The 25,302-nt window shown below is 49.4% G+C and overlaps 1 protein-coding gene and 1 long non-coding RNA gene across 4 annotated transcripts in view; one reads left to right on the top strand and one right to left on the bottom strand.

Moving 5' to 3' along the window:
- The window catches only part of LOC310765615, a 501,503-nt gene that overhangs the window by 167,072 nt on the left and 309,129 nt on the right, over positions 1 to 25,302 (top strand). The window lies entirely within an intron of this gene.
- BARHL2 (BarH like homeobox 2) lies at positions 713 to 10,441 on the bottom strand. Of its 3 annotated transcripts, none has more exons than XM_083620128.1 (4): positions 10,267 to 10,441; positions 6,530 to 7,092; positions 4,406 to 4,631; positions 713 to 1,905 (listed from the first exon to the last, which is right to left on the bottom strand). In XM_083620128.1, the coding sequence occupies exons 2-4, from the start codon at positions 7,074 to 7,076 to the stop codon at positions 1,593 to 1,595; spliced, it is 1,086 nt and encodes a 361-aa protein (XP_083476254.1). In that variant the 5' UTR covers positions 7,077 to 7,092; positions 10,267 to 10,441; the 3' UTR covers positions 713 to 1,592. The 3 variants fall into 3 exon arrangements, with proteins under 3 accessions (XP_083476254.1, XP_083476253.1, XP_083476252.1); XM_083620127.1 differs by lacking the exon at positions 10,267 to 10,441 and adding an exon at positions 7,646 to 8,201; XM_083620126.1 differs by lacking the exon at positions 10,267 to 10,441 and having other exon boundaries at positions 6,530 to 7,602.

Below are 25,302 nucleotides of genomic sequence, written 5' to 3'. Positions count from 1 at the left end.
CGTTTTTCCCCAGCGCTTCTGCGGCCTCGGAACAGCTGCCAGGCCGGGAGACCACATTTTGGTTTCCCAGACATCCGGCCACCTTTAGCAAACCATTCAAGTCCTCTCTCTCTCTCGCTCGCTCGCTCTCTCTCTCGCTCTCCCCGCCCCCCACTTTTAAATATTCAACAACGGGAGCCAAAAACAAGAGAGAGAGAGAGAATTGTACACAGCAGCGAAGGGGGAAAAGCAGCCCCAACATTCCCAGTTTATAACGGCCTATTTAGAACCAAATCCACCCTCCTCAAAAACTAAAAAAACAAACAAAATTGCTTATTTGTCAATGGATCTTTCACCGCACAAGCTTGAAGCAGCAAGCCCCCCTTCCCCTCTCCCCTCGCCCAAAGAAAACACTTGATTCTCCCTTCCAATCTGTTGCTTCGAAAAGTCACAAACTCTTATCAACTTTTCAAAAACGGAACGCCAGCAGCACACGTTTTGGTGGGGTGAATTTGAGCATCGCACACAGACGCAGGCACGCTCTGCGCATTTCTTCGCAGAGTCCCCGTCCCCCCCACGGCCAAGCGCGTTTGGCTCAAGAAAATTGGCTAGTTTGGACCTACGCATTTGTTTAAAAAAAGATAAAAGTTTATTTCCTTTTTTCCCCTTCGTTTTGTCATTTTTCAGTCATCAAAAATCTATATAATTTTTGTCGTCGTCATCTAAGCATTTATTTTTCTTTTTTACTGAATAAAAAAAAAAGCATGGAAAAGGAGAGAGTAGAGGGGGAAGATTTTTGTTTTTGTTTTGCTTCGTTGTCGTTCCCCCACCACCACCACCACTAATGTATATGTGACTTTTCTTTTTTTCTTTTTCTTTTCTTTCTTTTTTTCTTTTCTTTTTTGGAACAACATATAATAAATATGATATATCACTTCGCACACCAGCCTGTTCAAAATGTACATTTTACATATCTCGTATATATCTATATATGGATATAGATATAGATATATAGATATATATATATAGCATACGGAGCATGCCACTTTTCGGTAAGAAAAAAAGGTCATGAGAAATTCAGTGCAAACTTCTCCGTCTCCCCAAGACCGCCGCCGTCTCCTCATCTTCTGGGATCAGTGTTGGGGGGGAGGGGCGTCCTCTCTCTCTCTCTCTTTCTCTCTCTCTGTGTCACGCAAGAGTCTTTGCTGCGACTGGCTGGATCTCAGTCTCTTTCTTGCACCCCCTCCCCAACTCTCTCCTAGAGACGATCGCAAGCAAACCCCCCTCCCCCCGCAGTTCTCTTCCCCCCTCCTCCTCCGGCCAAGGGACGGACTGACGCGGGCCTGGCTGGATGTGAAGATTCACTTACGGGTTCCAGAGTCCCCGCTCTCGCTCGGAGCCGGTCGCCTCTCTCGCTGCTTGGAGAACCTCTCGCATCCACCGCCCCCCCTTCCTCCTCCTGCTCCTCACTCGGCTGGGCTCCATCCTTGGCTGATTAGCAGTTGTCTTAAGTGAGGGGGAGTGAAGCGGGGGAGTCTGTTAGCGGAATGCGCGGGGGCGGGGAGCTGGGGTTGGGCGAAGCTCCCCTCCCCTCCCCCCCAGGGGGAGCGCTTTCACCGCGGGTGGGGGGTCCCCGGGAGAGGGTTGGACAAAGGGTTGAGGGCCGGCTGCCCTCCGGGTCCAAGGCCGTGGATCAGCACCCGGGGGACCAGAGGCCTCTGCAGCTGAGGGTGAGGCGCCGGAGGAGTCCGGTACATGCTACTGTACATAGCTGCGGCCGCCGCGGCCGCCGTGGTGCTGTCCATGCTGCCTAGCAGGCTCGGGTGGTAGAAGTAGGGCGACGGGAACATCCGCTGCAGAGCCGAGTAATTCCCCGCTTCGGCCAGGAGCTCCAAGCCCACGGCCGTCTGCCGCTTCCACTTGGTCCTGCGGGAGAAGGGGAGAAAGAGACGCCGCTAGGCCGGGCCCACAAATTGCGGGGAGGGGGGGAGAGTCAGTGGGAACAGGAGGATCGGATCGGAAGGACAACTCCTCACCCTCTTTTTAAAAAGCAAAATAAGAGGGAAGCCCTTCTTGTAGGAGCAGAATCAAGGGCGCCACTTGGGTAGATCTCTGATTTATTTCCCTCCTTTGAATGATTGCGATGATCCTTTCTTCCTTAAAGGTGATAGCGACTCTAAAATTATTGCACCCACCGTCCGGATTGCATAGGCGTAAAGGGCCATGGTTAATGAGGAATAATTGCTTCAAAATAATAGAACATACGAAGCAGTGCGTTACGCACGGATAGAACCAGAGGAAGGAAGAAATGGAGGATGGCTGGCTCTAACTGGTCCTATCTCTGAAACTGAAGGCAGGTGACTTGAAAACTACCCACCTGAAAGTCTGCTAAAAGGCACATTTCCAAGCATACAACAAAACTTGAAACCTCTTTTTCTTTTCATTATCAGCTCCTCAAACCAAACAGTCACTCTCTTTCTCCCGCCAGCCTCCCCTCTGTTAATTTTCTGCGCTTTAAAACCGGGAAGGCACAGCTCAGTCCGACTTACTAAAACACCCATTTAAAAGGGACAACTAAAATACCCCTAACATTTCCATTCCTGAGGCAATTACTTTGGGGGGGGCAGAGGGTAAGCGCCTCCTCCCTTATATATAAAAAAAGAGAACCGACACATAAGCTCCAACTTTTACCGCCAATTCAGATCGAGATAATTTGATTCTGCAAATAATCTCACCCAATACCAAAAAGACGACAAAAACGCTTTGCGTCTTTATTTTGACCGTTTTGGAAGACTTATTGGGATGGGAAGAGTCAGCCTGGGCCATTGGGTCCTCCTGCCACTGAAGTTGATTTTAAACTAAATGGGTTTTAGACTAAATTCTGAGAGGATAATTTAGAACGAAGAACTGAGAATTCTGTTCTTCCAAAATCCTAGTCTTGTATGTGTGCGTGTGTGTGTAATTCACAGCAAGCATCACCCAACCGAAAGAAAATTAAGCCATTTGTTCGAATCTTTCAACATACACACATCCAACTCCTGCCAGCCGGCTTAAAGGAACACTGATAAATAATCAGAGTATATAGCGAGTCAATTATTCCAGAACCATAGTGCAGTTTCCGTGTGTGTATGTGTGTTACACACACACACACGTCCCCATTCTGAGTCTCCATGCATCTCTCTCAGCCCCAGTAAGCTGCCGGAGCTGGTGCATCCTGCACACATTCGCTCTCCTCCTCTCTCTCACACACACACAAAATCACGACCCAGCAATTGCAGCCAAATTAATAAACATGGCGCTGCTGTTTAGATTGGCGATAAATGACACTAATGTTTTCCGACAGAATTAGGGTGGCTGCGACCGTATGTAATGAGACAGAAAATTATGGCAAAGACGACAACTGGACGCGCTTTTCCAACGCAGCCGTCATCGACGAGAAGCTAGAAATCCCCGCTTTCTGCTCTTGCAGCGCCTTTGTTGTTGTTGATTTCTTGAGGGGAGGGGTGGGGAGACATACTCATTTAAGGCTTAGTTTCTTCATCCAGCCCCCCACCCCAGTTTCTTATCCACAGGCGCCAAGAGCGAGGAAACGCTTGGAAAAAAGGCAGCGCTTTCCAAGTGGGTTGGAGAGGCGCGCCAAGAACCGAATTTTTAAAGGGGGAAAGAAAGATGGGGCGAAGGAAGATGGGGGGGAGGGGAAGAGAGAAACTGGGAGAGCGACCAAGAGGAGGCTGGGGCCTTAGGGAAAGGGGCCAGACCCTAGCCTGGAACTCTAAGGTCACCCGTCGAGGCAGGATCCCTCCACGTCGAGACTCCTGCCATGTTAATTAGCTTTCCCAAGAAGCCACGCCACTGATTGACACGTTAACTCTCCACCACTTTCCATCCTTTGTTTTGCTGTGGGGGAGAGGGGGTCGATTCCTGTCTTTTACTTACTACCACGGTACACGTGTAGGAAAGGAGAGGGGCAAACTGGCGGGGTTTTGCGGGGCCCACGGGGAGTGAAGGCAACCGTCCCCAGCTCGATTTGGCGTCGTGGTTGGAGAAACCCAAACACAGAGCACGCGTTCCTTATCTGCGCTCTCTTGGTAAAGAACCTTGGATTGGGGCGGTGGAGTGAAGCGGTTTGGAAACTGCAGACTTTATTTGTCTTCCCCACTCCCCAAAAAGCAGACTTACGCGCAGGAAAGCCTTTTTAGGGTGGCAGCCAAATCTGCAGACTTTCCTGGGAGTAAAACCAAGGGAAATGGAAGCAGGACAGCAACTCCCCAGGCTGCGGGTTGCTTTCCTGTTGAGTTCCCCCTTCCTAAATTACAGTTTAATTCAAACATGAGGGAGTCGGTGTATTGGGAAAACTGGGGAGGGAATGCCAAGGAGAACCAGGGGAAAGGCCTTCGCCCCCTCCACGTGCTTCTGCCTGCCCTACCTTCGGTTTTGATACCAGGTTTTGACCTGCGTGTCGGTCAGGTTGAGGGCGGCCGCCAAATCCATGCGGTCTTGGACGCTGAGATACTTTTGCCTCTCGAAGCTCCTCTCCAGCTGGTTGAGCTGATGATCCGAGAAGGCCGTCCGCGCCTTGCGGGGCTTCTTGGCTCGCACCGGAGGGCTGTCTCGGCTGCTGGAGATCTCACGGTCGCCTTCTTCCTTTGTCCCTACGAAAGAACAAGACGCAGAGGTCGGGTTTTAGTGCCGGAGGAAAGCGCGGAGACAGTGCACTGGGGCAGCGCAAACCCAAACACAACATCTCCCCAGCCTGGTCGGGAGACCTTCCTTGCTTTGGATCTTGGTTGGATTCAACCGATTTGCTCAGTAGAACTAATTATGGTTTATTTATTTTTTGCTGGGGAGCGGTTGTATTTTTTCGCCGCGGTCCACAACAGCTCAATTTAGTTGGCCGCAGTAGGGTCGCATGGATTAAGAACTGAATCTCAAGGAGGAGGTTGTGACTCAAAAAACGGATTTCCCAGGAGTGGTGATTCCTCCTGTCGCGCACAAATAACACCCGTCTTTCTGGAGTGGTTTGATTTCCCTCTCCGTCCGACAAATCCCTATTTCTTTTCCCCGCTTTCGAAGTGCACTTGGGGAAAACGGTTATTATAAAACCAAGCCGTGGACTGCTACGTCACGGGGGAAAGGAGCAAAGTTGGACTTCGCCTGCCCAGGTGACGACGGCGCAAGGGTTGCCGGGTTCTCTTTGGCAACTAGGAGTTCTGTTCTGGGTTGGGTTTTCTGGTGCTGAAATGTTAGGAAATCGATATGTCAATCCATCTGTGTTCGTACTGGGGTGTTTCTCTCCCTCCCCCCTTCTCTCTCTCTCTTTCTCGGCGCTCCTTGATCTTCCCTGCAGGAAGAACAATAATCTCTCTAATTGACCCACTGGGGAGGTTGGTGCACCAACTAACCAACAAAAAAAATTGCTAGACGAGGCTGTACATCTGTTTTTGGACACTCTTATGCTAATGCTAAAATGGCAAAATGAATAGCATACTGGAGCGCCCATCTATTAGCCACTGCAAAATATCTGAAGGCTGTAAAATTAGCAAAATGTGTCTGCTCTTACCTCCGCGTTTCAAAGGCTGCTGCCCTGATAAGTGGGATTCCCTTGGCAGCAGCTTTTTATTATTATTATTTTCCCCAGCGATTGGCAGAATGTTACAGGGTTGCACACACGCGCCCTTATATATTTGAATTTAAGAAAATGCACATTTCTTGCACACGCCTTAAGATAACCCACGGAACCAGCAATATAGTATAAAATCAGCTGGCGAGGCTGCTTTACGAGGGTTAGAAAATAAATATGAAAAGGGGGATCCAATCTGATCAACCATCTTTTAAAAACTTTTTTTAAAAGATCACTTTCTTTGAACGCTCTCGGAAATGAGTCTTATTAATTAATAGTTCCTAAATTTCTGCGAGCTGTGTTTTAAAAATAGTGTAAACAGAAGTAATAATAATAATAATACATTTATGCATTTTAAATATCTAATCACACCCAGCTATTTATTATAATTGTGTTGTTGAAGAGCACACTTTCAGAACACAAATTTCTTGCACCACTACCAACTTTTTAATGGGAGGTAAAGGAAAAGATGCACAACCTTACGGACAGAGAATAAATATTCCCAGCTATGTATATATTCTTTAAATATTTAATTCTTTAAAATGCAAAAAGAAAAGTTTGAGAACTCTGTTTATCTATTTCTTTGCAAAAAAAGAAATAAACTGAAAGTGCTTTTCAATGCTCTGACCGGGCTTGGTTTTATTTTCCCTGTGCTTTTTTCTAAAACGTCTCAGTTCTTCGCTTATGGCCGAATCATCTCAACGTTCCAAGTCGACGTCCAAAGTTCCGAGAGGAATTTCGTGCAACAGAAACATTCGAGGACGGCTTGATTGGACGCGAAACTCGGGGGAGCGCCGCGAGAAAGTATCGAACATTCGAAACATAAACAATGGAACGCCGGGAACGTTCGAAGCCTCCTCGCACGTAAAAAAAAGAAAAAGGAAGGCGAAGGAAGAAGGACGGACAAGGCGCACGCTGCCTTTTACTCACCGTGACATTTCAGCTCGTTCTGGGAGTCGTCGCGTTTGTCCAGTTTGGTTTTGCTGTCGTCCTGCTCCAGCTTTGGCCGGAAGCTTTCGCTGGCCGCGTTGCTCTCTTGTTTGGGGGTGTGATGCGGGGACGAGACGCTGGTGCTGTAAGGTGCACAAGCCGCCAGCGGTTTGCTGTCTCCCAAAATGTCTTTGATGAGAAACGAAGAAGTGGAAGTCCTGGGGGCACAGCTGCCCGAACCCAGTTGCTGCTGCTGCTGCTGCTGCTGCTGCTGCTGCTGCTGCTGCTGCTGCTGGGGAGATGGCTGCAAACTTTGTTGTTGCTGCTGCTGCGGGTGATGGAGGTGAAGATGCTGCGCAGGGAGCCCGTCTTGCGCCAAATGCTGCGGCGGCGGCTGCTGCTCCGGGTGCTCCGCCGTGACCGAGATGGGCGACGAGGGAGCCGTCCCCACAGTGTCTATTTCCGAGCAGGGGGAAGGGGTGGCTTGGCTGCGAAAATCCGCCGCGCGGGCCTCGCCGTGGGCCGCTCGGAAGTCCCCGTTCATCATGCCCGGGCTGCCGGACCTGGGATTAGACAAAATCGTGTCTATTCCAAAACTGGAGCCGCTAGACCCTTCCATGGTCGCCGTTCCAAGAAGCGCCTTCGATCATCCCCCAGACCTCCCCCAACGCGGCTCCTTTTCTCTCTCTCTCTCTCTCGCACGAACAGGTTTTTTTTCTTTTTGTTTTTTTGCACCGAGTGGAATCTGGAAGATCGACCGACCCACGGATTTCAAAACAAAACAATCGACGCCGATCAATCCTGGACGACTCGGGAGCTCGCCAAGCACGGCTGTCTAAGGCCGAAATTCACACGGGGGAAGGAGAGGGCTTGGGGAGGCAGAGCACGGAGGGGGGGCGACGAGATGCGGACATGAACAACACACAAAAGACGGAGAGAGACTCTGGAGAGGGGGGGGGATAACGATGGAGCAAGGGGAGCGTGAAGGAATAGAGGGAAATTGGGGGAGAAATCGGAGGGAAGGCGCGAGATCGGCACCCTCTGGAAGAGCTGGCCCCCCACACTCGCCCCCCACCACACACACACACGCCCCCCACCACCCCCAGCCTGACACACGTGTTTGGCGTCTTGTTCAGGCAGCGCTAAGAGAGAGCAGCCGCGCTCGCCCCGATGGAATGGACGGCATCGCCTGGGCGCTGTGTAAGGGGGACGCGCGATGCAGCCGGAGGAAGAAGGTGGCTTGAGGAAGAGGAGGAGGAGGAAGAAGAAGAGGCGCGATGATGCTGATGGCGAAGGCAGAGGCGCAGCGGGGCGAGCGAGCCGGCGGGGCTGCCTGGTGCGGCACCTCGGTCTCCCAGCGCCAGCCTCTCGGCTCTCCAGCTCGCGCGCTCTCTCTCTCTCGCCTGCGCCCAGGAGTTATTGAACTTTCTTGGAAAGTTGAGGCGTGGTGCAAAAGCAGGAGGAGGAGGAGGAGGAGGAGGCGACGCCGAGCCTCGGCCACTGCCTGCCTCTTCCTCGCGCCAGCCGCCTTCTCTCCTGCCACTCCGCCCGTGACGTCACAGCCATTGCCATCCGCCCGCGCGCACTTTATTCTAAACCATCCAAGAGGGTTTAGGTTTGTTTGGGGTGGGTTTCCTCCCACCCCCCACCCCCCACTTTGTGTGTGAGTGGGGGGGGAGGTTGTTTCTTTTCGGTTTTGGTCCGCCGTAGAATAGGAGCCCCCCCATTGGCAGCCACGATGGTCGAACCTGACGCTCAGCAGTTGGCAGCCAATAAGAGTGAAGGGAAGCTGGAGAAGGGGCGGGGGCGGGGGGGAGATGGGGGAGGACAAGGGACCTTGTCAGTTTCAGAACTGGGACTGTTCTTTTTTAGAATCTGCAGGCTTCCACCCTCCCTCCTTCCCTCCCCAATTTTATATCTGGATGTAAATGGTTAGCTATTATCCACACTAGATGCCAATAAAAATCATTAAGAAATGCAGGATTTGTTTTAAAGGACAGAGAGAGAGAGAGAAAGATATTTAAGGGGTGAGACAGAACAGTTACATATATATATATATATATATATATATATATATATATATATATATATATATATATAAATGTTTGCCAGCTGTTGGGAGGTGTGAGATCTCACGTGCCCTAGATATTTAAATCAAGGCGATGCATTACAAAAGCGAAACAAGCATCCGCACAGGGGATCCATCCATTTCCATTCCAAAGAGGAGCAGGGGGGTCAGTTCAGCTTTCTAGGGATTCCTTACTCCCCTATTCCCATATTTTCTTTGTCTGGGAGACAGGTGAGTATGGTGTCTTTTTTGTTTTGCTTTAATAATAATAATAATAATAATAATAATAATAATAATAATGCAACATTCCTGGATGGTGGAAGCTAGGAATGAGGAGGCGGAACAGGGAAACAGGGATGAGAGATGGACCAGATGAGATCTCGGTCGGGAGCCAAGTGGGGAAACGGCTCGCTTCGGTTTCTCCAAGAGGAGAGCGAAGAGAAGGGAGCAGCAGCGCCTGGTGAAAAGATGGGAATCGGGCAAAGAGATGCCCATTCGCCGCCTGCATGCCTGGTCCTTTGGAGAGGCAGCTCACCGGCGCAGCGAGGCCCAGGGCCAGATGCAAAGTGTAGGGCTCGGGTGCCGCCCGCCAACTCCTCTCTGCCAGATTCCAGGGGCCTCTGGTGCTTTCCCCCCTTTTCTTTTCCTTCCTTCCTTCCTTCCTTCCTTCCTTCCTTCCTTCCTTCCTTCCCTCCCACACTTCACTCTGGTTTCTCCCCTTGTACTAAGCTCCCATGGCTTAAAACCGGAATAGTTCCTACTTATCCGCATGAGACTCCGGAAGAGAGAAAGAGAGAGAGAGAGAGAGAGAGAGAGAGAGAGAGAGAGAGAGAGAGAGAGAAATACTTGTCTCTCTCTCTCTCTCTCTCTCTCTCTCTCTCTCTCTCTCTCTGTGTGTGTGTGTGTGTGTGTGTGACATTTCCCACCGATTCTTTGGAGATCCTCAACTTGCGTCACTTTCTCCAGGACGCCACGACTCCGACCTGTCTCTTGTTGAATGTCAGAGTAATGCGAACTGCCAGTGACAAGGCGACGTATTACTCCCGATTAAGTGCCGTGTCAGCCTAATTAGCAGAGTAATTATAAGGTGCTAATGAATGATTCAAAGTTCGGCGAGATACAGTTCACTCCGCATTGCGCCCTCCTGAAGGACTCGGGGAATCGAAGGTAAACGGGCCAGGAGTCTCCCCCTCCCTCTCCCCCCCCCCGTGTCACACACACACACACACACACACACGACAAAATCCAAACCTGGGGGGGAGGGGGGCTTCTCTCAGCCATTATTTGTAGTGAAAGCGAAAGGACATTAAAGTAGAAACATAGAAAAGGAGGGAGGGATGTGGATGGGTTGACACACACCTCCTCTTTAAAAGAGAGAGAGAGAGATGGATGTAATTTACAGTGGAGTGAGGAGGTGGGGAGACGCAGCGGTGCACCGTAGACTTTTCCCTGCGTGCACCCCTGTTGCAGCGATGGTTCGCTTTTCAGAAAGGAAGAAGCAAATTTAGCTCCTGGCTAAAATATTGGAGAGGAAAGGGGCCGATTAGCTTGCAAGGGACGCGGGCCGGTTTAAAACACCCCCTTGTCCAAAAGAAGAAGAAAAAACTATAGAGAAACTCACCATAAGAGGGTGGGGAAAGCAAGAGAATCGGAGAAGGAAACCAAATACCTGAGTTAGGTCTCGTCCCCTGCGTCTGGGCAGGTGTCGGCGAAGAACCCAGTGCCAAGCGGCTTGGGACTACATTGAACAGCTAGATCCGAGAGAGGGGAGATGCTTCTGTCTTGTTTGGGCGCCCCCATTGCTTAATCTCTCTCTCCCACCCCCCCACCCGCTCACATACACTGCTCTCCCCTTTCCCTGCCCTCCGCCACCGACGATCTCCCATCGCAGGTCTGGCTGGGAATCGCTTGTAGTTATACAAGCTGGGTTGCTAGCTGGGGGAGGCAGAAATCAGCTTGGAAAGTCGCCATTGTGCTCCGTTCTGTGACCTTTGGGGTTTGTTTTTTTAAGATACCCCGGAGAAGTGCGTGCGTAAAAGTAAGGAGATCGGCCTGAAAAAGGTGGAGGGGAAAGGGAGAGAGAGTTTTAATTCTGCAGTAACATTGCAAATCTAGTGTCATTTCAACCGCAGGAACGAATGCCCCTAAAATGACACTCATTGCCTTGGCGTTGTGCACCTTACATACCCGTTTGTTTGTATGTTTGCATATGTTGCAATCTTCCCAAAACATCCACCGAGGAGCCTGCTTCCTCGGAAGTCTCCTTTATTTCCACGCGAACCCTATTTTTTAAAAAAATAGATTTAGGACCGCTGCATTCTTGAGAACTCAAGTTCAAATGAGTGGCGCACGTTTTCCAAGAATTGGTTTGCTCGGGCGTCAAGGTTGATGGCCAAATGGTTTTGTTTGGTTTTTCTCTGTTAAGGGACACACTCTAAAATATCAGGCAGGCAGAGGAACTCTGTTTTTCTCTGTCCTCAAACCCCTCTCGGAAAACAATTCAGTTCCGATGATCTGGGTTTATTTGAGAAGGAATAGAGAGGGTAGCTGCGCGGTTAGGAATATATTGGACCTTCCTTTCCTTTGGCAAAGATGGAAGAAATTTCTCCCGCAAGGCGAGATAATGTAACAGGCAGGAGAGCGCTCTTGCCAAGAGACAGGTGCGTGGCCCACGCGCCAGAGCGGCCCACTTCCAGGCCACGTCTGGAGGGCGTCATAATTAGCCGCTTAATCTTTATTAATGATATTTGATTTGGGCGGAATCAGAAACGGTTCGCAGGCGGAGCAGGACCTCCGAAGAGCGCGACGAGGCGCTCAGACTGATGAAGACTGAGAACAAGGAAGAGAAGCCGGAAAGATAGAAGGAGAGAAAAAAGGAGGGTCCGATCGAGGTTCTCTAACATTCGCGTAACCTACAAATGGGACTCGCCTGCTTCTGCCTTATTTAGGCGCTGCCGTGAACAAAACCCACGTCGTTGTTTTTCCTTGATGGGCTACATTTTAAAGTCAGGAGTTTGGAAGGGTTGTTGCTGTTTTTTTAATTTTGGGAGGGTTGTTGTTGTTTTTTAATTCTTGCTATTCCCCCTCCGCCCCAAATTCTGAACTTAAACTGCAGAATGACCTGGGAGGGGGCCCTGGGTGAGTGGTGATTATTTGGGAATGTTTATTCTGTGCGGGGGGGTTTGGACTTTCAGAATTGCCATCCAAACCGACTTTTTCTCAAAAGCTTCAGTTAATAGTGTCTGACTGTGTGTCTGTCCCATAAGTTTCACACACATGCACACAATTTTCGTACAGGGCTTGAGGGGAGGGCAGAAATCAAGGAAGTGAGGGGTGGAAGCGAAATAAAAAAGCCTATTTAATGCGAATCAATTTGCAGATACGGGTGTGTTGTTCTTGTTCATTTGGTTCAAAGCTGGGCTTTCTGTTGAGTTATATTTCTGTATCTCTATATTAGTACAGTTCTCTCTCTCTCTCTCTCTCTCTCTCTCTCTCTCTCTCTCTCTCTCTTTCTTCCTCTTTCTATTTAGGGGAAATTCTGGACAAAATGGACAGCACCCTGGTACGCGCAGAAAAAGTTTCACAACTACAGGGTAAACTCGAGCTTCCAACTCCACCAATATCTGCTAGAAATCCATTCGTCTTTCTCCGCTCTCCTCCCAAAATCGAGGTTTACATTAAGTTAAAGCAATTTATAGAATGTGAAGAAGGCGAGACCGCTTTAGTTCCTTCCTTTCACATGTGTGTTTTTTAAAGGAGATTTTGAATGGATAACTCTCCTCAGACTATATGAGCGTGCGCGTGTTGTTTAAACCTTGAGGTGTGGTAGGTTGAAACCCATTTTTGAGAAAGCTCACGTTCTCTGTTTCCACAGTGGGTTTCGGATTGGCTTAGTGCCATGGAATTACTAGAAAGGGTCAGGTGATCAACAGTCCAAGCCCCTCATCCCTTTGCCTACTCTCTCTTAAATTTAAATCTCTCCCACCCCACCGCCACCAAAAAAAAACAAAACAAAAACCCCACTCTGTGATTTCCACATAGCTCGTTTGCATTTCTTGTTAGCAAGAGAAATCGCTTAAAACGCGGAAGAGGGAGATATTTTGACGTCGGCTATGAAATTTCCAGAACCTAGGGTTGGGTGACTGTTTTAGGGTTCGGTTACCCCGGTTTTAAAACAAAGTTTCAGCAGCCGCTGTCAAAATTGCTCCTGCACTGGCTTATTTGCCCACTAGGCGGCGACAATAGAGGCTTCTATTGTCTCCACAAATCTCTTGGTCTGGTTCTATTACATTTAAGGAGAAGAACTATAGAAAAGAGAGATACTTTTGATGCTCTTTTGCTAATAGCTGGCGATGGGATTGCAAGGAGGCAGCAACTTAATATTGTTTTAATCAGAGTTTCACAATCCCTGCGGCTTTAAATAGGAAACTTTCACAACGCAGCAGGGGAAGCGAACCGGGAACAACGCCTAGTAAATAACCCCAAAAAGGCAGCCCAAAATTCTCCGGAGCAAGGCAAAAGTATGCTCTAGTGCCGCCCGCTTGTTCTGCTCCCATTTGTTTCAGTGGAGCTTGCGGCGGAGAACTTCCAGGTGGCTTCTGGAAGTTGTGACGGATCCCAGTGCAATTCTTATCCGCATTGCAACACCTACATCCCGGTCCTAATTACCGTAGTTTTGGTTTTAAAGACGGAGCACCCAGCTCAGTGGAACTTGCTCCTTCCTCTAGTCAAGGTGAGGAGGTTGCAGTTTAAATATATAAACTCTATTGGACGTCCATCCAGCGGCAGCACCTGGAGTTTGAAGTCTTTTTGATCATTATGATGGCCGTATTTTTACACGAGGGAAGAAATAGACAGGGAGAGGCGGATGGGTGGCCGGCCGTCTTTTGTCGAGATGGGTTAGCTGGGTTCACTCTTTTGAGGAGCTGTGTGCTCTTTGTGACACACGGTGTCCTGGAATGGGTAGGTTAGGCGGGAAGCGGAGGAGATTGGGTGGGAAGCAGAGAACGACTAGATGGCCTTTGGAGTTCCTCCTCCATTTACTGATCCTACAGTCACCGGTTCCCTACTCCATGGGCAACTAACTGCATAGAGAAGAAACAAAAGGAATCCCCCGCCCTTTCGTTTCAGAGTTCTTCAACTCTCTGAAGTTTCCTAGTTACCCTCCTCTCTCTGTATGATTGTTAATAATGAAAAATAAATAATATATAATAAAAGCGGAGGGTTTTGGCGGGCGGTCCTCTTTGAAATAGCAAGCCAGCTTAAACTGAAACCTCTTCTCTATTGCTTCGCGGGGAAATAACCATATTCTAGATCCAGATTCTGGATTTCGAATGCAGGGCATGAATTTGGGGTGCTAATCGCCAGGATATGGTGTACAAACTTCTCTAACGGTTTCTCTTTGTTCCTCTGTGGCAGATTTAGCAATAAAAGGAAACTCCCCTGCTCTTTTCCCCCCCCCCTTCTCCCCACTGCTCTCTTCGCGTCGCTTTTAACGCTCCCTGCTCTGTTCCTCGCCGACTTTAGGCGAATTACGGTAGGTATCCTACTGCCGACTGCACATAGGATTCCCCTGGGCGCCTGATATTAACAGTGTTTGATTTGTGTTTAGCTCCCCCTCTTTTTCTTCTTCTTCTTCTTTCTTTTCAAGAGCCAAGCTCCACCTCCGGGGCCCCAAAGGAGCTGCCTCCTACCAGCTTCCCTGCCTCATTTTTTTTGGTGTCTCCACCCAGAAGAAGCTGCGGCTGTGTTTTATTTTTTTAGTTTGTTTGTTCCAACTTCTCTCTTGGAAATAAAGGGGTCCCCTGCGTGGGTGAAAGACCTAAGCGCGCGACTGCTTCCAGGCGAACAGCGAACGCGCCCAAATGAAGGTTCTCTTCCATGAAGGCTGATCTGTCAATTTCATTGCTCCTCCCGCTCGCACGAAGTTGCAGCGGACCCCAGGTACGGCAGAGTGAAATCGACACATGGTCACCTCTTTCTGCATCTGGCAAGCAAATGACTTAGACTGTGCTGGGGAAGGTTAACCAGGGGCGACGTGGCCTCTCGCTCTGCCATTATGGATGTCCACCTTGGGCAGAAGTTCTCATTGGGTCTCGAACTCCCGTCCGACGGGAACGATGTGCAGAGTGTGGGTGAATTCTCCTTGCATCCCGGATACTCCACAATATGTTTCTGGCTCTCAGCACATCCCTGTTAAATGCCTTGTTTTATGGGATAGGTTATTGGCTTGTGAGGGCGGGGAGGAAGAGAGAGGATGGGAATCAAAACCATCTGTAGCGGTGCCACCCTCTCTCTCTCTTACACACACACACACACACACAAAAGGGAGAGAGAAAAGAGGAGGGGGAACCCTTTCTCCAATGTTAATTAACAAGCAGCTAATTAAAACGGCACTTTGAGCGCTAATCAATCGCTTTATTAAGCCGGGAGTAGTAACTGGAACAAATTGAATGCTACCAGTTAGAGTATCATGCTATTGAGCTGCTAAGGGTCGATGAAGGAGCGAGGGATTGGAGGGTTGAGCAAATCGATCCTCACCCGATTGGTGTTGACCGAGGTCACGCAGAGACATAGAGGCGGGCAGGATCTCTCCCCACTCACCCCGCCCATCGCGTCCTGTCTTCTTCAGCCCGCCATCCTGTGTAACCAAACGAAGAGTTCTGCGCAAACAAGGAGCCGGTTTCCTGAGCCAAAGTCTCGCGAGTCCTCCTCTCCCCAGTGCGAAGGACCAAACTCGTGGGCTGATGAGGAATGAGAAAAAGCTCGAATGGCCCTTGATTTCGACGCGATCAGAAGGACAGACAAACGCCACCGTAAACAAGAGAAGATCTTGCGGAGCGGCCGACCTCCATTAGAGTTTTTGACACTGGTTTTAAATAGGGTCGCGACGAAGAACCATCCCGATCCTTGGCTGGCTCAATAAGCAGGAAGCCCAACAGTTTCAGAAATTCTCTTTTTAAATGCACAGAATGGGGGGCGGGGGTTCCTTTTACTGTAAGCTGAAGGCGCCGTCATGCCCGCGCGCCCTCCCCAAAGGCCAGGCCGTAGACGGGGTGTCGAGATTGAGGCAACAATACAGTAATAAAATATAGTAATAAAAATACTAGGGATAGATCAGTGTGAGGAGGAAAGCACCAAACGTGGGAGCTATAAATGAGGGTCACACAATTAGTAAGCCGATTCAGGTACCATTCAAGAAGTCCCTGGAGTGTTCCAGTTCTAGAGGAATCACATTCTCAGATGCTGAAGAATGGGCTCCCTTTTCACTCCTCCTGGAGGAGCACTAGGAGTCAGCCAAGATAAGACAAGCCATAAGAGATTGGTCTGCAAGTGCTAGGCCTGTCCATGCCGAGTGAAGGAAACTGCCCTAAAGCAGCGGCACGGAGGCGTCAAAAGCGCTCCTGCCCTTTTACTAGGCTCCGCCGTACCTGCCCTCGATGCTAAGCCACCTTCCACGTTGACCTCGCTTTCCAAGGTCGGCTTGGCAAGGAGATCCTGCCCGATTTCCACCACCACAAGCTTTCGAAGAGCCAACGACCTGGCAGGCAGGCGCTTTCTGGTAAACGAGGTCCGGACATTTCCAGAGAGAAGACGCCGTCGGTTTCTGTTTTGCAGGAGAGAAACAAACCCTCGCCAGTGTGGACGCACAGACGTCTGTCAATGGCAGGCAGATCCCAGAATGGTGGGGTGAAGCAATGTGGGATGTGATGGACATGAGGAGGGATGGGGAACCCGGTAGATTTTAATTGTAACTGTATTTAGAAGGTTTCAACTGTTTTATAAGGGGGGGGCGTTTACATTGTGGGTGTCTTTGCTGCTCTGGGCTACATAGGATCATAGAGTTGGAAGGGGCCCGAGGGTCATCTAGTCCAGGGGTCAGCAAACTTTTTCAGCCGTGGGCCGGTCCACTGTCCCTCAGACCTTGTGGGGGGCTGGACTATATTTTGAAGGGGAAAAATGAATGAATTCCTATGCCCCACAAATAACCCAGAGATGCATTTTAAATAAAAGCACACATTCTATTCGTGTAAAAAGACGCTGATTCCTGGACCGTCGGCGTGCCGGATTTAGAAGGCGATTGAGCCACATCCGGCCCCCAGGCCTTAGTTTGCCTACCCATGATCTAGTCCAACCCCCTGGCCTTCCAACCTATGCTTAAAAACCTCCAAAGAAGGAGAGTCCTTGGAGATAAGGAGGAAGAGTGGATATAAATGATGAAGGTGGTGGTGGTGATGATGATGGACTCCAACGATCCCTGACCACTTGGCCATGTGTGCTGGTGCTGATGGGAGTTGAGGCCGCAGGTTCCTCATCCCTGGACTAGAGGTCGCTGGAACAGCTAAGCGGGCAAAGCGATCCAGTAAGTTTGGAGCAGTATATGCAGTGTATAGGCATCCGAAGCTGAAATCCCTCTGAGGAAAAGGCTTACCTTTAGACGCAACCACATTCAGCCTATTAGTATGGAAAATAAAAAAAGCTAAATTCATTATAGGAAATACCTGTTGGGTAGTTAATGAGTTCTGCTTCTAAACTGGAGATGCAAAGGAGCCGTGCTTATTCTTTCATGTCAGCCGGAGAGAGATGTCTCCTCTGCCAAGGGGGGACTGGGAAGAGGAAGTTAGGTCAGCAACCTTAGCATCAGTCTAGGACAGGCATAGGCAAACTCGGCCCTCCAGATGTTTTGGGACTACAACTCCCATCACCCCTGACCACTGGTCCTGTTAGCTAGGGATGATGGGAGTTGTAGTCCCAGAACATCTGGAGGGCCGAGTTTCCTGTGCCTGGTCTAGGAGTTGAGGAAAAGGTCCTCACTGGTTAGGTAAGACAGACAGTCTAGGAAGCTTGGGGGGTTCCTACCTCTGTCTACTACCGCCTTCGTAGCTCAATCTGTAGAGCCTGAGACTCTTAATTTAAGGGTTGTGGGTTCAAACCCCATTGTGGGCAAAAGATTCCTGCATTGGACTAGATGATCCTTGTGGTTTCCTTCCAAGTCTATGATTCCCCATGCAAGCCTAACCAGCCTTCCATACAAGTATCCCAATCGCTGTAACAGTTTTTGTCTGCGCACAGAAAAGCTACATCTTCCGGATTCCTACTGCAGGCGAATTTCTCTTCTGATCGTGGTGGGATCCGTATGAGCATTAATTAGGCAACATCTCCACCTTTCCCTGTCTCCTCCCAGATCCCTTTCATTGGGGGAGCATAACTAACTCAACGAGGTACACCTGACCTGGGCGAATCCCCAGGTTCACCCTTTACGCTGTGATTGCGGTGCGCTTGTACGAACCAACCGTCTCAAACACACAGCGTCAGGTGCGTCCGTTCAGCCAGTGTTTCTGAATGGAGTCAAACGCCATCACTCTTTGCACACCGCCTTTGGTTTGGGCAGGCGGAAAGGCGGGCAGCAGAAATGTCCACAAAAGCACACAAATAGAAAGACACGGTGCCCTCAAGAGATGAGTAAACCGTCGTTTCTTGAGAGGTCGCTGTCACAAATTACGCTTTTTTTAGGACTGGCCCTCAGGACAGTATGTCAGAGGGTACCATAATTTCCTCAAAGGGACCATGTGGCGTTTTTGAGGTCATGAGGATACCCAGGACCAAAGGGATGACGAACCTGCAAACGTTTTTGGCCTACATCTCCCATCACCCCTAACCACTGGTCATGCTAGCTGGGGCTGATGGGAGTCTGAGCCCCACAACACGTGAAGGGGCCACGGGATCCCCACACTTGCTCTGTGCAGACGACTCACCCTCAACACGATTCTCTTACTCCTTTGTAGACACTCAAGAAAAGTGAGGGATTTCCCCCAGTTGTTTTTTAAGCACGTTTATCCTAATCTGGATTAGCACTCGCAAAAACAAACTAAAATCAGGAAGTGCTAATTATTTCACGTCCCTTAATCCGGGTCAAACGCTTCTTTATTGCACCGAGGGCTTTACAGCCCGGGTCTCCAGCGCTAAACGCAGAAGGGGGCGCGTTTCTTCCGGGTTCAGTATATCCCAGTGCACGGAAACTGACGTTAAATCGGATCCTCCAACTTCAGGACAGTTTCATTCCTGCTATAAAGCCCTCTGCCCGGGGCGCCTCGATGGCACTCCGGAGTGACTGGAGGGTCTCGCAGGTGGCGATCTCTACCTGGACAGACGTCACTCCTCTTTCCCCTCTCCTCCTTCCACTGCTGCTGTCGCGGTCACGTTCTTCCAAGGAGTTGTGGCCATTGGGTGTGTGTGTGTGTGTGTGTGTGTGTGTGTGTGTGTGACCTGGGGGAAAGGAGGCGGGGAGGGAGGGAGGGAGGGAGGAGGGTCGGGCGGTTGGGGCGGGTGTGGATGGGTGGGGGAAACAGCGCTTTGGCGTGCCGTGAAATGTAACAGTCTGAATGAACATCCGCTTTATTAAAAGCTGCTGCTTGACATTTACACTGTGCCAACAGCCTCTTTCTGGTAATCCGGCCGAAAATAGACGGTACCTCCGAGTAATTGCTGCATTTCCAAGGGAAGATACAGAAATGTTTCTATGAGCTGAAACAAACGACGAAGAAGAGAGCAGCGGGCGGGCAAAGGGTAGGGGGGCGGGAGTGGGTGGACAGGAGCTGGAAGTGGGTAGCGGGTGGGGGGGTGGGGGACGGGGATTTGAAAACCAGGCAGATCCAGAATCTGCCCTTGTTTATTTACTTATTTATTACTTATTTACTTTTACATACTTACTTATTACTTATTGACTTACTGATTGACTGACGGATTTAAAAAATAGGTATTCTGTCTCTCTGCTCTCCCCCCCCCCACCCAAAAAAAAAAGTTACAGCAGGATCCAGGCGAAGTTAACAGCGGAATCCTGCGCAAACTTTAGCTGGGCGGTTGAGGAGCACAGTAGGACTAGAGTAGGTGCAGAGTGCAGCCTTCAGTATTTTTAAAGGGAGGGCTTAACACTTGGTCTCGCCCAATAAAAGCGGAGGTAATCCCAAAGCCTTTCACTCCGGAATCCCTAAAACCTTTAAACTCCCTCTCTCTCCTATGTGAAAGAATTTAAATGCGCCATCGATGGTAGCTTTGCATTACCTTATCCTCTTTCCTCTGCCTCTCCCCGCGCCCCTCCAGAACGTTAACGCGGGTTTAATTGAGCAGAGAAAGGTAGGAGGAAAAGTTAGTGGCTCCTGTTTTCTTTTCTTTTTTTAAGCATCAAATATATATATATATCATGGGCGTAGCCAGGGCGCTGCAGCTGCCCCCTAAATCAAATCAATAAATAAAAATATTTAACTAACTGAAAAAATTGCGTGGCAGATAACTCGGTTCTGGCCCCCCCCCCCATATAAAACCTGCCCCCCAACAAAAATAAATCCTGGCTATGCCCATGAAAAATATCCTCCTTTTTTGCCTGCCTGTTGTTGTTTAAATCGTGTAGTTATTATTAGTTGTTTATTATTATTATTATTATTAATAATAATAATAATAACAGCAATAACAGCAACAATCACAATCTCTATCTATCTCCCTTCTCTGTTGCTCAATGTAAGTCCGGAATACATGATCAGAAATGCTCAGGGAGCAGAAAGCACATTGATTCCAGCTTGTTCCGTCCGCAGACAGGCCCTGACAAGGTTGTTAGAACAGTTGGAGAGGTCTATACAATCACTTAATTACCAAAACTGTCAGTCAGGCGGGCCGCTGCTGGCCGCCTCCATGGCTGCGAGGAACATTCCACTACTGCCTTCTCCTCCTTGATTGATCTGTGCTGATGGCATTGCAAAATAATTAGAGTGAATTTTCTGATGTGTGATTTTATCCCAAGTTCATGCTTCAGAAAGGTAATCGGGAGGATGAGAGGGGTCAATGCCATTTCAGATTACCTGGAGACCAAGCGAAAGGGTAAAAAAAAGAAGAAGTGGGAGGGGGGGAGAGAAAGAGAAAGTATATACATTTTTATATATAAGGAAGGATAAGTGTAGAAAGGAGGGAGAGAAAGGGTGGAGGAGGAGGAGGAGGAGGAGGGAGGGAGCAAATGGGCCGAGGAAGACGGGAGATGCGATTAAGGATCGCTGAAGGGTACTGCGAGCCCTTCGTCAAACTCCGCAAGTGATTTCCTTCCGAGCCAACAAATGGCAGATTGATTTTGTCCAACGCGGCTTTAGCCACATTTCAAATGATCCAGCGGTTATTACAGCGATTGGCTTCGGAGCTGACAGGCGAAAGGAGAAGGAGATCCGGTTTTACAGCGGAAAGGAAGCCGCGTTCTTAAGCGCTGTCAGCTACAGTTAAGTAAATATCATTAGCAGGAGGAGGAAAAGACCGGCGGTCGAGACGCGCAGAGGCGCACACACTCTCGGTCCAAAGAAGACCCCCTCCGTCTCTCTCTCTCTCTCTCTCTCTCTCTCTCTCTCTCTCTCTCTCTCTCTCTCTCTCTCTCTCTCCTTGGGCTCCCAAACCTGCCTCTCTCTCTCTCCAGACTCTCCTGTCTCCTGTTCTTTGGGGCGGGAGATGGAACGTTCGAACACTTTCACTCGTCTTGGAAGGACTTTCTCTTCCTTCCTTCATTCCTTCCTTGGATATTGACTGAAGCGTGGAGCTGTCCGGGGAAGTGAGGGGTTTTGATTTCCCACCTGCTGCTTTCCAGGGACTCTCTCAGCTTTCGCCCTAAGGGCGTTCCTAACTCAGGAATCAGAAGTCGTCCGTCCCCCGTCCCCCCATGAGGTCAGACTCACCAGGACAGCCTCGCTTTGAAGCGAGATAACCCTTTCTCACCCACCCCCACCCGGTAACCAGTGAGACTGGAAGAAGCCTTCCCCAGCCCAAGAGGCAGTCAGTAGGTGTTTAAACAATTAATAATAATAATAACGATAAAGCCTGTGGCAGTCAGTTCCAAAGATCGCTTTAGGATTGCGGTGTGAACTTCATGATCCAGATCCTTGGAGACGTCCTGAAGGGCTCTTTGGGGGCTGAAGTCCCCAAATTAGCTAAAAGTCAAGTCTTTTGACCCCACGTCCCCCCTTGCCTGTTATCCTGGCTCTCTGCTCATCCCCTCACCTTCCCTGAACACGGGTGTATTTAGCCAGGAAGAGCCCTCTCTGGTTCCAAAGGTCATCTTTCCACGCGCTTCCCCCTGATGGTTGAAATCGGGTTAAATCAGCCCAGATCCCCCTTTCACTTCTCAACTGTACTGCACAAGCAAGCAGTGAAAGCGTGATAGATGCGGCGTTAGGTGTCTCCGCCACAAGGCTTCTCAGCTTATGTTTCCGGGCAGTGGGGACTCTAGCCTGAGGTTAGTGACCATGATTCGAATCAGATTCCTTATTATGAAGCAGAGGAAAGACGACAGGGCCTATGCAACCTTTTGGGAAGGAATAGCCTTTTCCTCTTCTCCGGTGCGAGGAGGTTAGGAGGAAGAGGAACAAGGTCGGTTTCACAACTCTTGGGGGTTTTGCTGTTGTTGACCAAGACGCACAAAAACTCATTGGGGTTGCGCAAGGCCAATTCCCATTACCTCCCTCCGAGATTTCCAGCCTGAAATCGTGGACAGCCTCTCCCAGTCAGTGAAGCCAATACAGTACTGAGCTAGACGCATCCCTGGTCTGACTCGGGATCCGGAAGCTCCCTCTGTTCCTGTTCTTAAGTCTACTGCCGCTTGGTAGTCTGAGTTGACGCTCCCGCGCTTTGAAACAAGTATCCCCGCGCTGCGTGGGGCTTGCTCCTCTGTTACGAATGTTAGTAGTATTTTTAGCGCCTTCAAAGCACTCCGTAGTACTCATTGCAGCAACCCTGTATGAGAGATAACAGCAGTTGTTGCCTACTTCAATAATCCCGGCCTTGAACTTGTTTATTTGGGAGCAAGCGCATCCGAGCTCCCTAGAATCCAATCCCCAATAAAGGGTCGCCTTAAACGGAGATTCTCCTGATTCCATTTTTCCTGGACTTAATGGTGTTGGGAGGGGAGGTGTAGAAGGCACAGGAGAAGCGGGGCCACGGGTGTGCTTGTCGTGAGGATCAGATTTGAGGCGAAGCGGCCACCGCACGTGGCAATCTGGGCTTCAGGGGGATCAGCAGGTCGGTGGCTTTTCATTCGAAAAGAAATCGCCTTGATTTCAGTGTAACGTCGAGGTTAGGCCGGGGTCAACCGGTTTCTGTTTCGGTTTCATTTCTGTTGTGCTAGGGTTGTCGGTCGAGTTGCAGACGCTTTGCAGACGCGTAAAGTAGCTCTCTATGTTTAGGATTCGGGAGCCAAGAAAAACGCGACCAATCCACCCTGCGTTATTTCTCTTCCTGTCGTCCTTCAATATAGCAAAGCCAAGGCCGTCTCGTCGGCTGGACAGCACAACCGAACCGCCTCTTCGTTTCTCTCTGACGCGGCGAGGAACCCAGTTTTTGTGCGGGTCTCGAGAAAGGGGTTTTCGGTTGGGGAAAGACGATTCAAATTGTTTTGCTGTGGGACACACGCTGGGAATCAGGCGCCTGTGGTGTTGCGATCTCAGCCCCTTCCCACACACCATCTGTTTTTATAGGGCGGTGGGGGAAGAGGCTGGAGTCGAGGAAAAGAGGAGAGGGTCCCAATAGCTTCAGACTAGATGGTCCAGGAGTTTGGGGTGCGGTAGTGGAGGTCCCTCAGAACAGGGATGGAATCACAGAATCGTAGAATTGGAAGTGACACCTGTCAGTGTCATCTAGTCCAAAACCCTGCAATGTAGGAATCTCAGCTAAAGCAGCGGTGACAGATTACCACACAACCTCCCCAAAGAAGGAAGGTCCACCACCTTCCGAGGGAGTCTGTTCCACTATCGAACAGGTCTTACCGTCACAAAGTTCTTCTGCTGTCTAGTTGGAACCTCCTTTCATGTAATTTGAAGCCAATGGTTCGAGTCCTAGCCTCCGAAGAAGAAAGCAAACTTGTTCCCTCTTCCATGTGACACCCGGTTCCCTCTTCCATGTGACACCATGTGACATGATATACTATCATATCTCCTCTCAGTCTCCTCTTTTCCAGGCTAAACATACCCAGCTCCTTCAACCATTCCTCACAAAGCTTGGTTTCCAGACCCTTGATCATCTTGTCTGGTCCCCAGCTCATGTTCCACCTTGACAATATCCTTCTTCAATTGTGGTGCCCAGTACTGAACACAGTATTCCTGGTGTGGTCTGACCAAGACACAACAGAGCAGAATCATTACTTCCCTTGATTGGGACACTATATTTCTGTTGAGGCACTCTATGACACTCCTAGCCTTCAAGATGTTGCTGAACTACCACTCCCATCATCCCTGACCACTGGCCATTCTGGCTGGGGCAGATGTGATCTGGACTCCAACTGCATATGGAGGACCACAAGTTCCCCATCTCTGCAACAAAGGATTTCTCCAATTAGACCTGGAGGCTCTGAGATTCTGAGGCAGCAACAGACCTATAATATCTGTTGTGGGGACACCAGCTCGTCTCCCCACAAAATAGCACATCTGAAAAGGGAAGATTGGTTGTAGTCAATCCTCCACCTAATTAATATAATATAATATAATATAATATAATATAATATAATATAATATGATATGATATGATAATGATACCCCGCCCATCTGACTGGGTTGTCCCAGCCACTCTAGGCAGCTTCCAATAAATATAAAAGCATAATAGAACATCAGAAGGCAGAATATAGTCATTGTGGCTAATAATAGCCATTAATAGGCTTCCATAGAACTGCCACTTCCTAATTAGACTAGACTGAATTAGATTTCATTAAACTAGGGGGTCCTCTTGGTTTCGGGTTAAATGTCTTCACCTGGACCCACCTGCAGCTCTCCAGCTCCGATTTTTAATCCGGTGTAATCTCATTCAAATCAAAGGGCCTGTTTCGGCCTTCTGACAGAGTATTTCGATCCCTCTTGATCAAATCCCGCTCGTGGATCGGACTGTCGATTGGTTCAAATCCGACTCCTTCCGTCTCACTGGTCTGCGAAGTCGGGGTGCCTGTTTGTGGGAGGAGTCCTTTCTTCAATGGGAGGGGGACGCCTGTCAACAAGGGCTGCCCATTGGGGCCTTACTCCAAAAAGTCCAATAAAGCAAACCAATCCATTTCTACCGCATGATTACCTCTAGATCCGGGAAAATCTGCTTTCAAACGGCTTTCATCCGTCATGGGAGTAAGGGGGCACAAATAGAGGGGGTCTGAAGTGCGGCATTTAATTTATTTTGTCAGCGCCCCCCCCCCAGATATTAGAGAGCCGAAATCCTACTGATTTCATCGGGTTCCTCTTACCAGGACTCAGCTAGGAATCCTGTGCTGCGTAAACCAGAAAAACGAGGGCTTCAGAGCATATGCAAAGTGCACTCGCGCCACTACAAGAGGGTGATCCTATCACACACATTTAGGATTAATGGGAGAATTTCTAGGTAGACCCAGATATTGCCTCTCAGTAACACACACACACACACATTTATTTTTTTTACACCAACAACCAAAAGAGCCACGGTCTAACCTCCTTTGGCCGTAGATATAGGGAAGCTGTTGAAGGAGAGGCCATGGGAAGCTGATTCGATTTGGTTTCCTGTGGCTCCCATCTGCCAAGGAAATCCAGCACACGCAGAGAGAGTGTGTTCCCCACACCAGCCACCGGCGTGCTTCTCGAGCATAGGATGAAAATCTACAAGGTCTTGCATTTATTTTATTTTATTTTATTGCTTTTGGAATGCAAAAAAAGAAGAGGAAAATGGGGGGAGACCC

This window comes from Podarcis filfolensis (assembly GCF_964270895.1).
Source record: "Podarcis filfolensis genome assembly, chromosome: 6".
Taxonomy (NCBI): Eukaryota; Metazoa; Chordata; class Lepidosauria; order Squamata; family Lacertidae; genus Podarcis; species Podarcis filfolensis.
Note: the sequence above shows the minus strand (reverse complement) of the source record. Positions and strands in the feature narration are given on the sequence as shown.

Bases quoted from the DNA above. Each gene is read 5' to 3' on its own strand.
- BARHL2 (XM_083620126.1), bottom strand. From the start codon at position 7,148: ATGGAAGGGTCTAGCGGCTCCAGTTTTGGAATAGACACGATTTTGTCT. The intron at 4,632-6,529 runs GTGAGTAAAAGG...GTTCTTTCGTAG, and splicing joins GAACGAGCTGAAATGTCACG to GGACAAAGGAAGAAGGCGAC. The intron at 1,906-4,405 runs GTAGGGCAGGCA...CTTCTCCCGCAG, and splicing joins ACCTGGTATCAAAACCGAAG to GACCAAGTGGAAGCGGCAGA.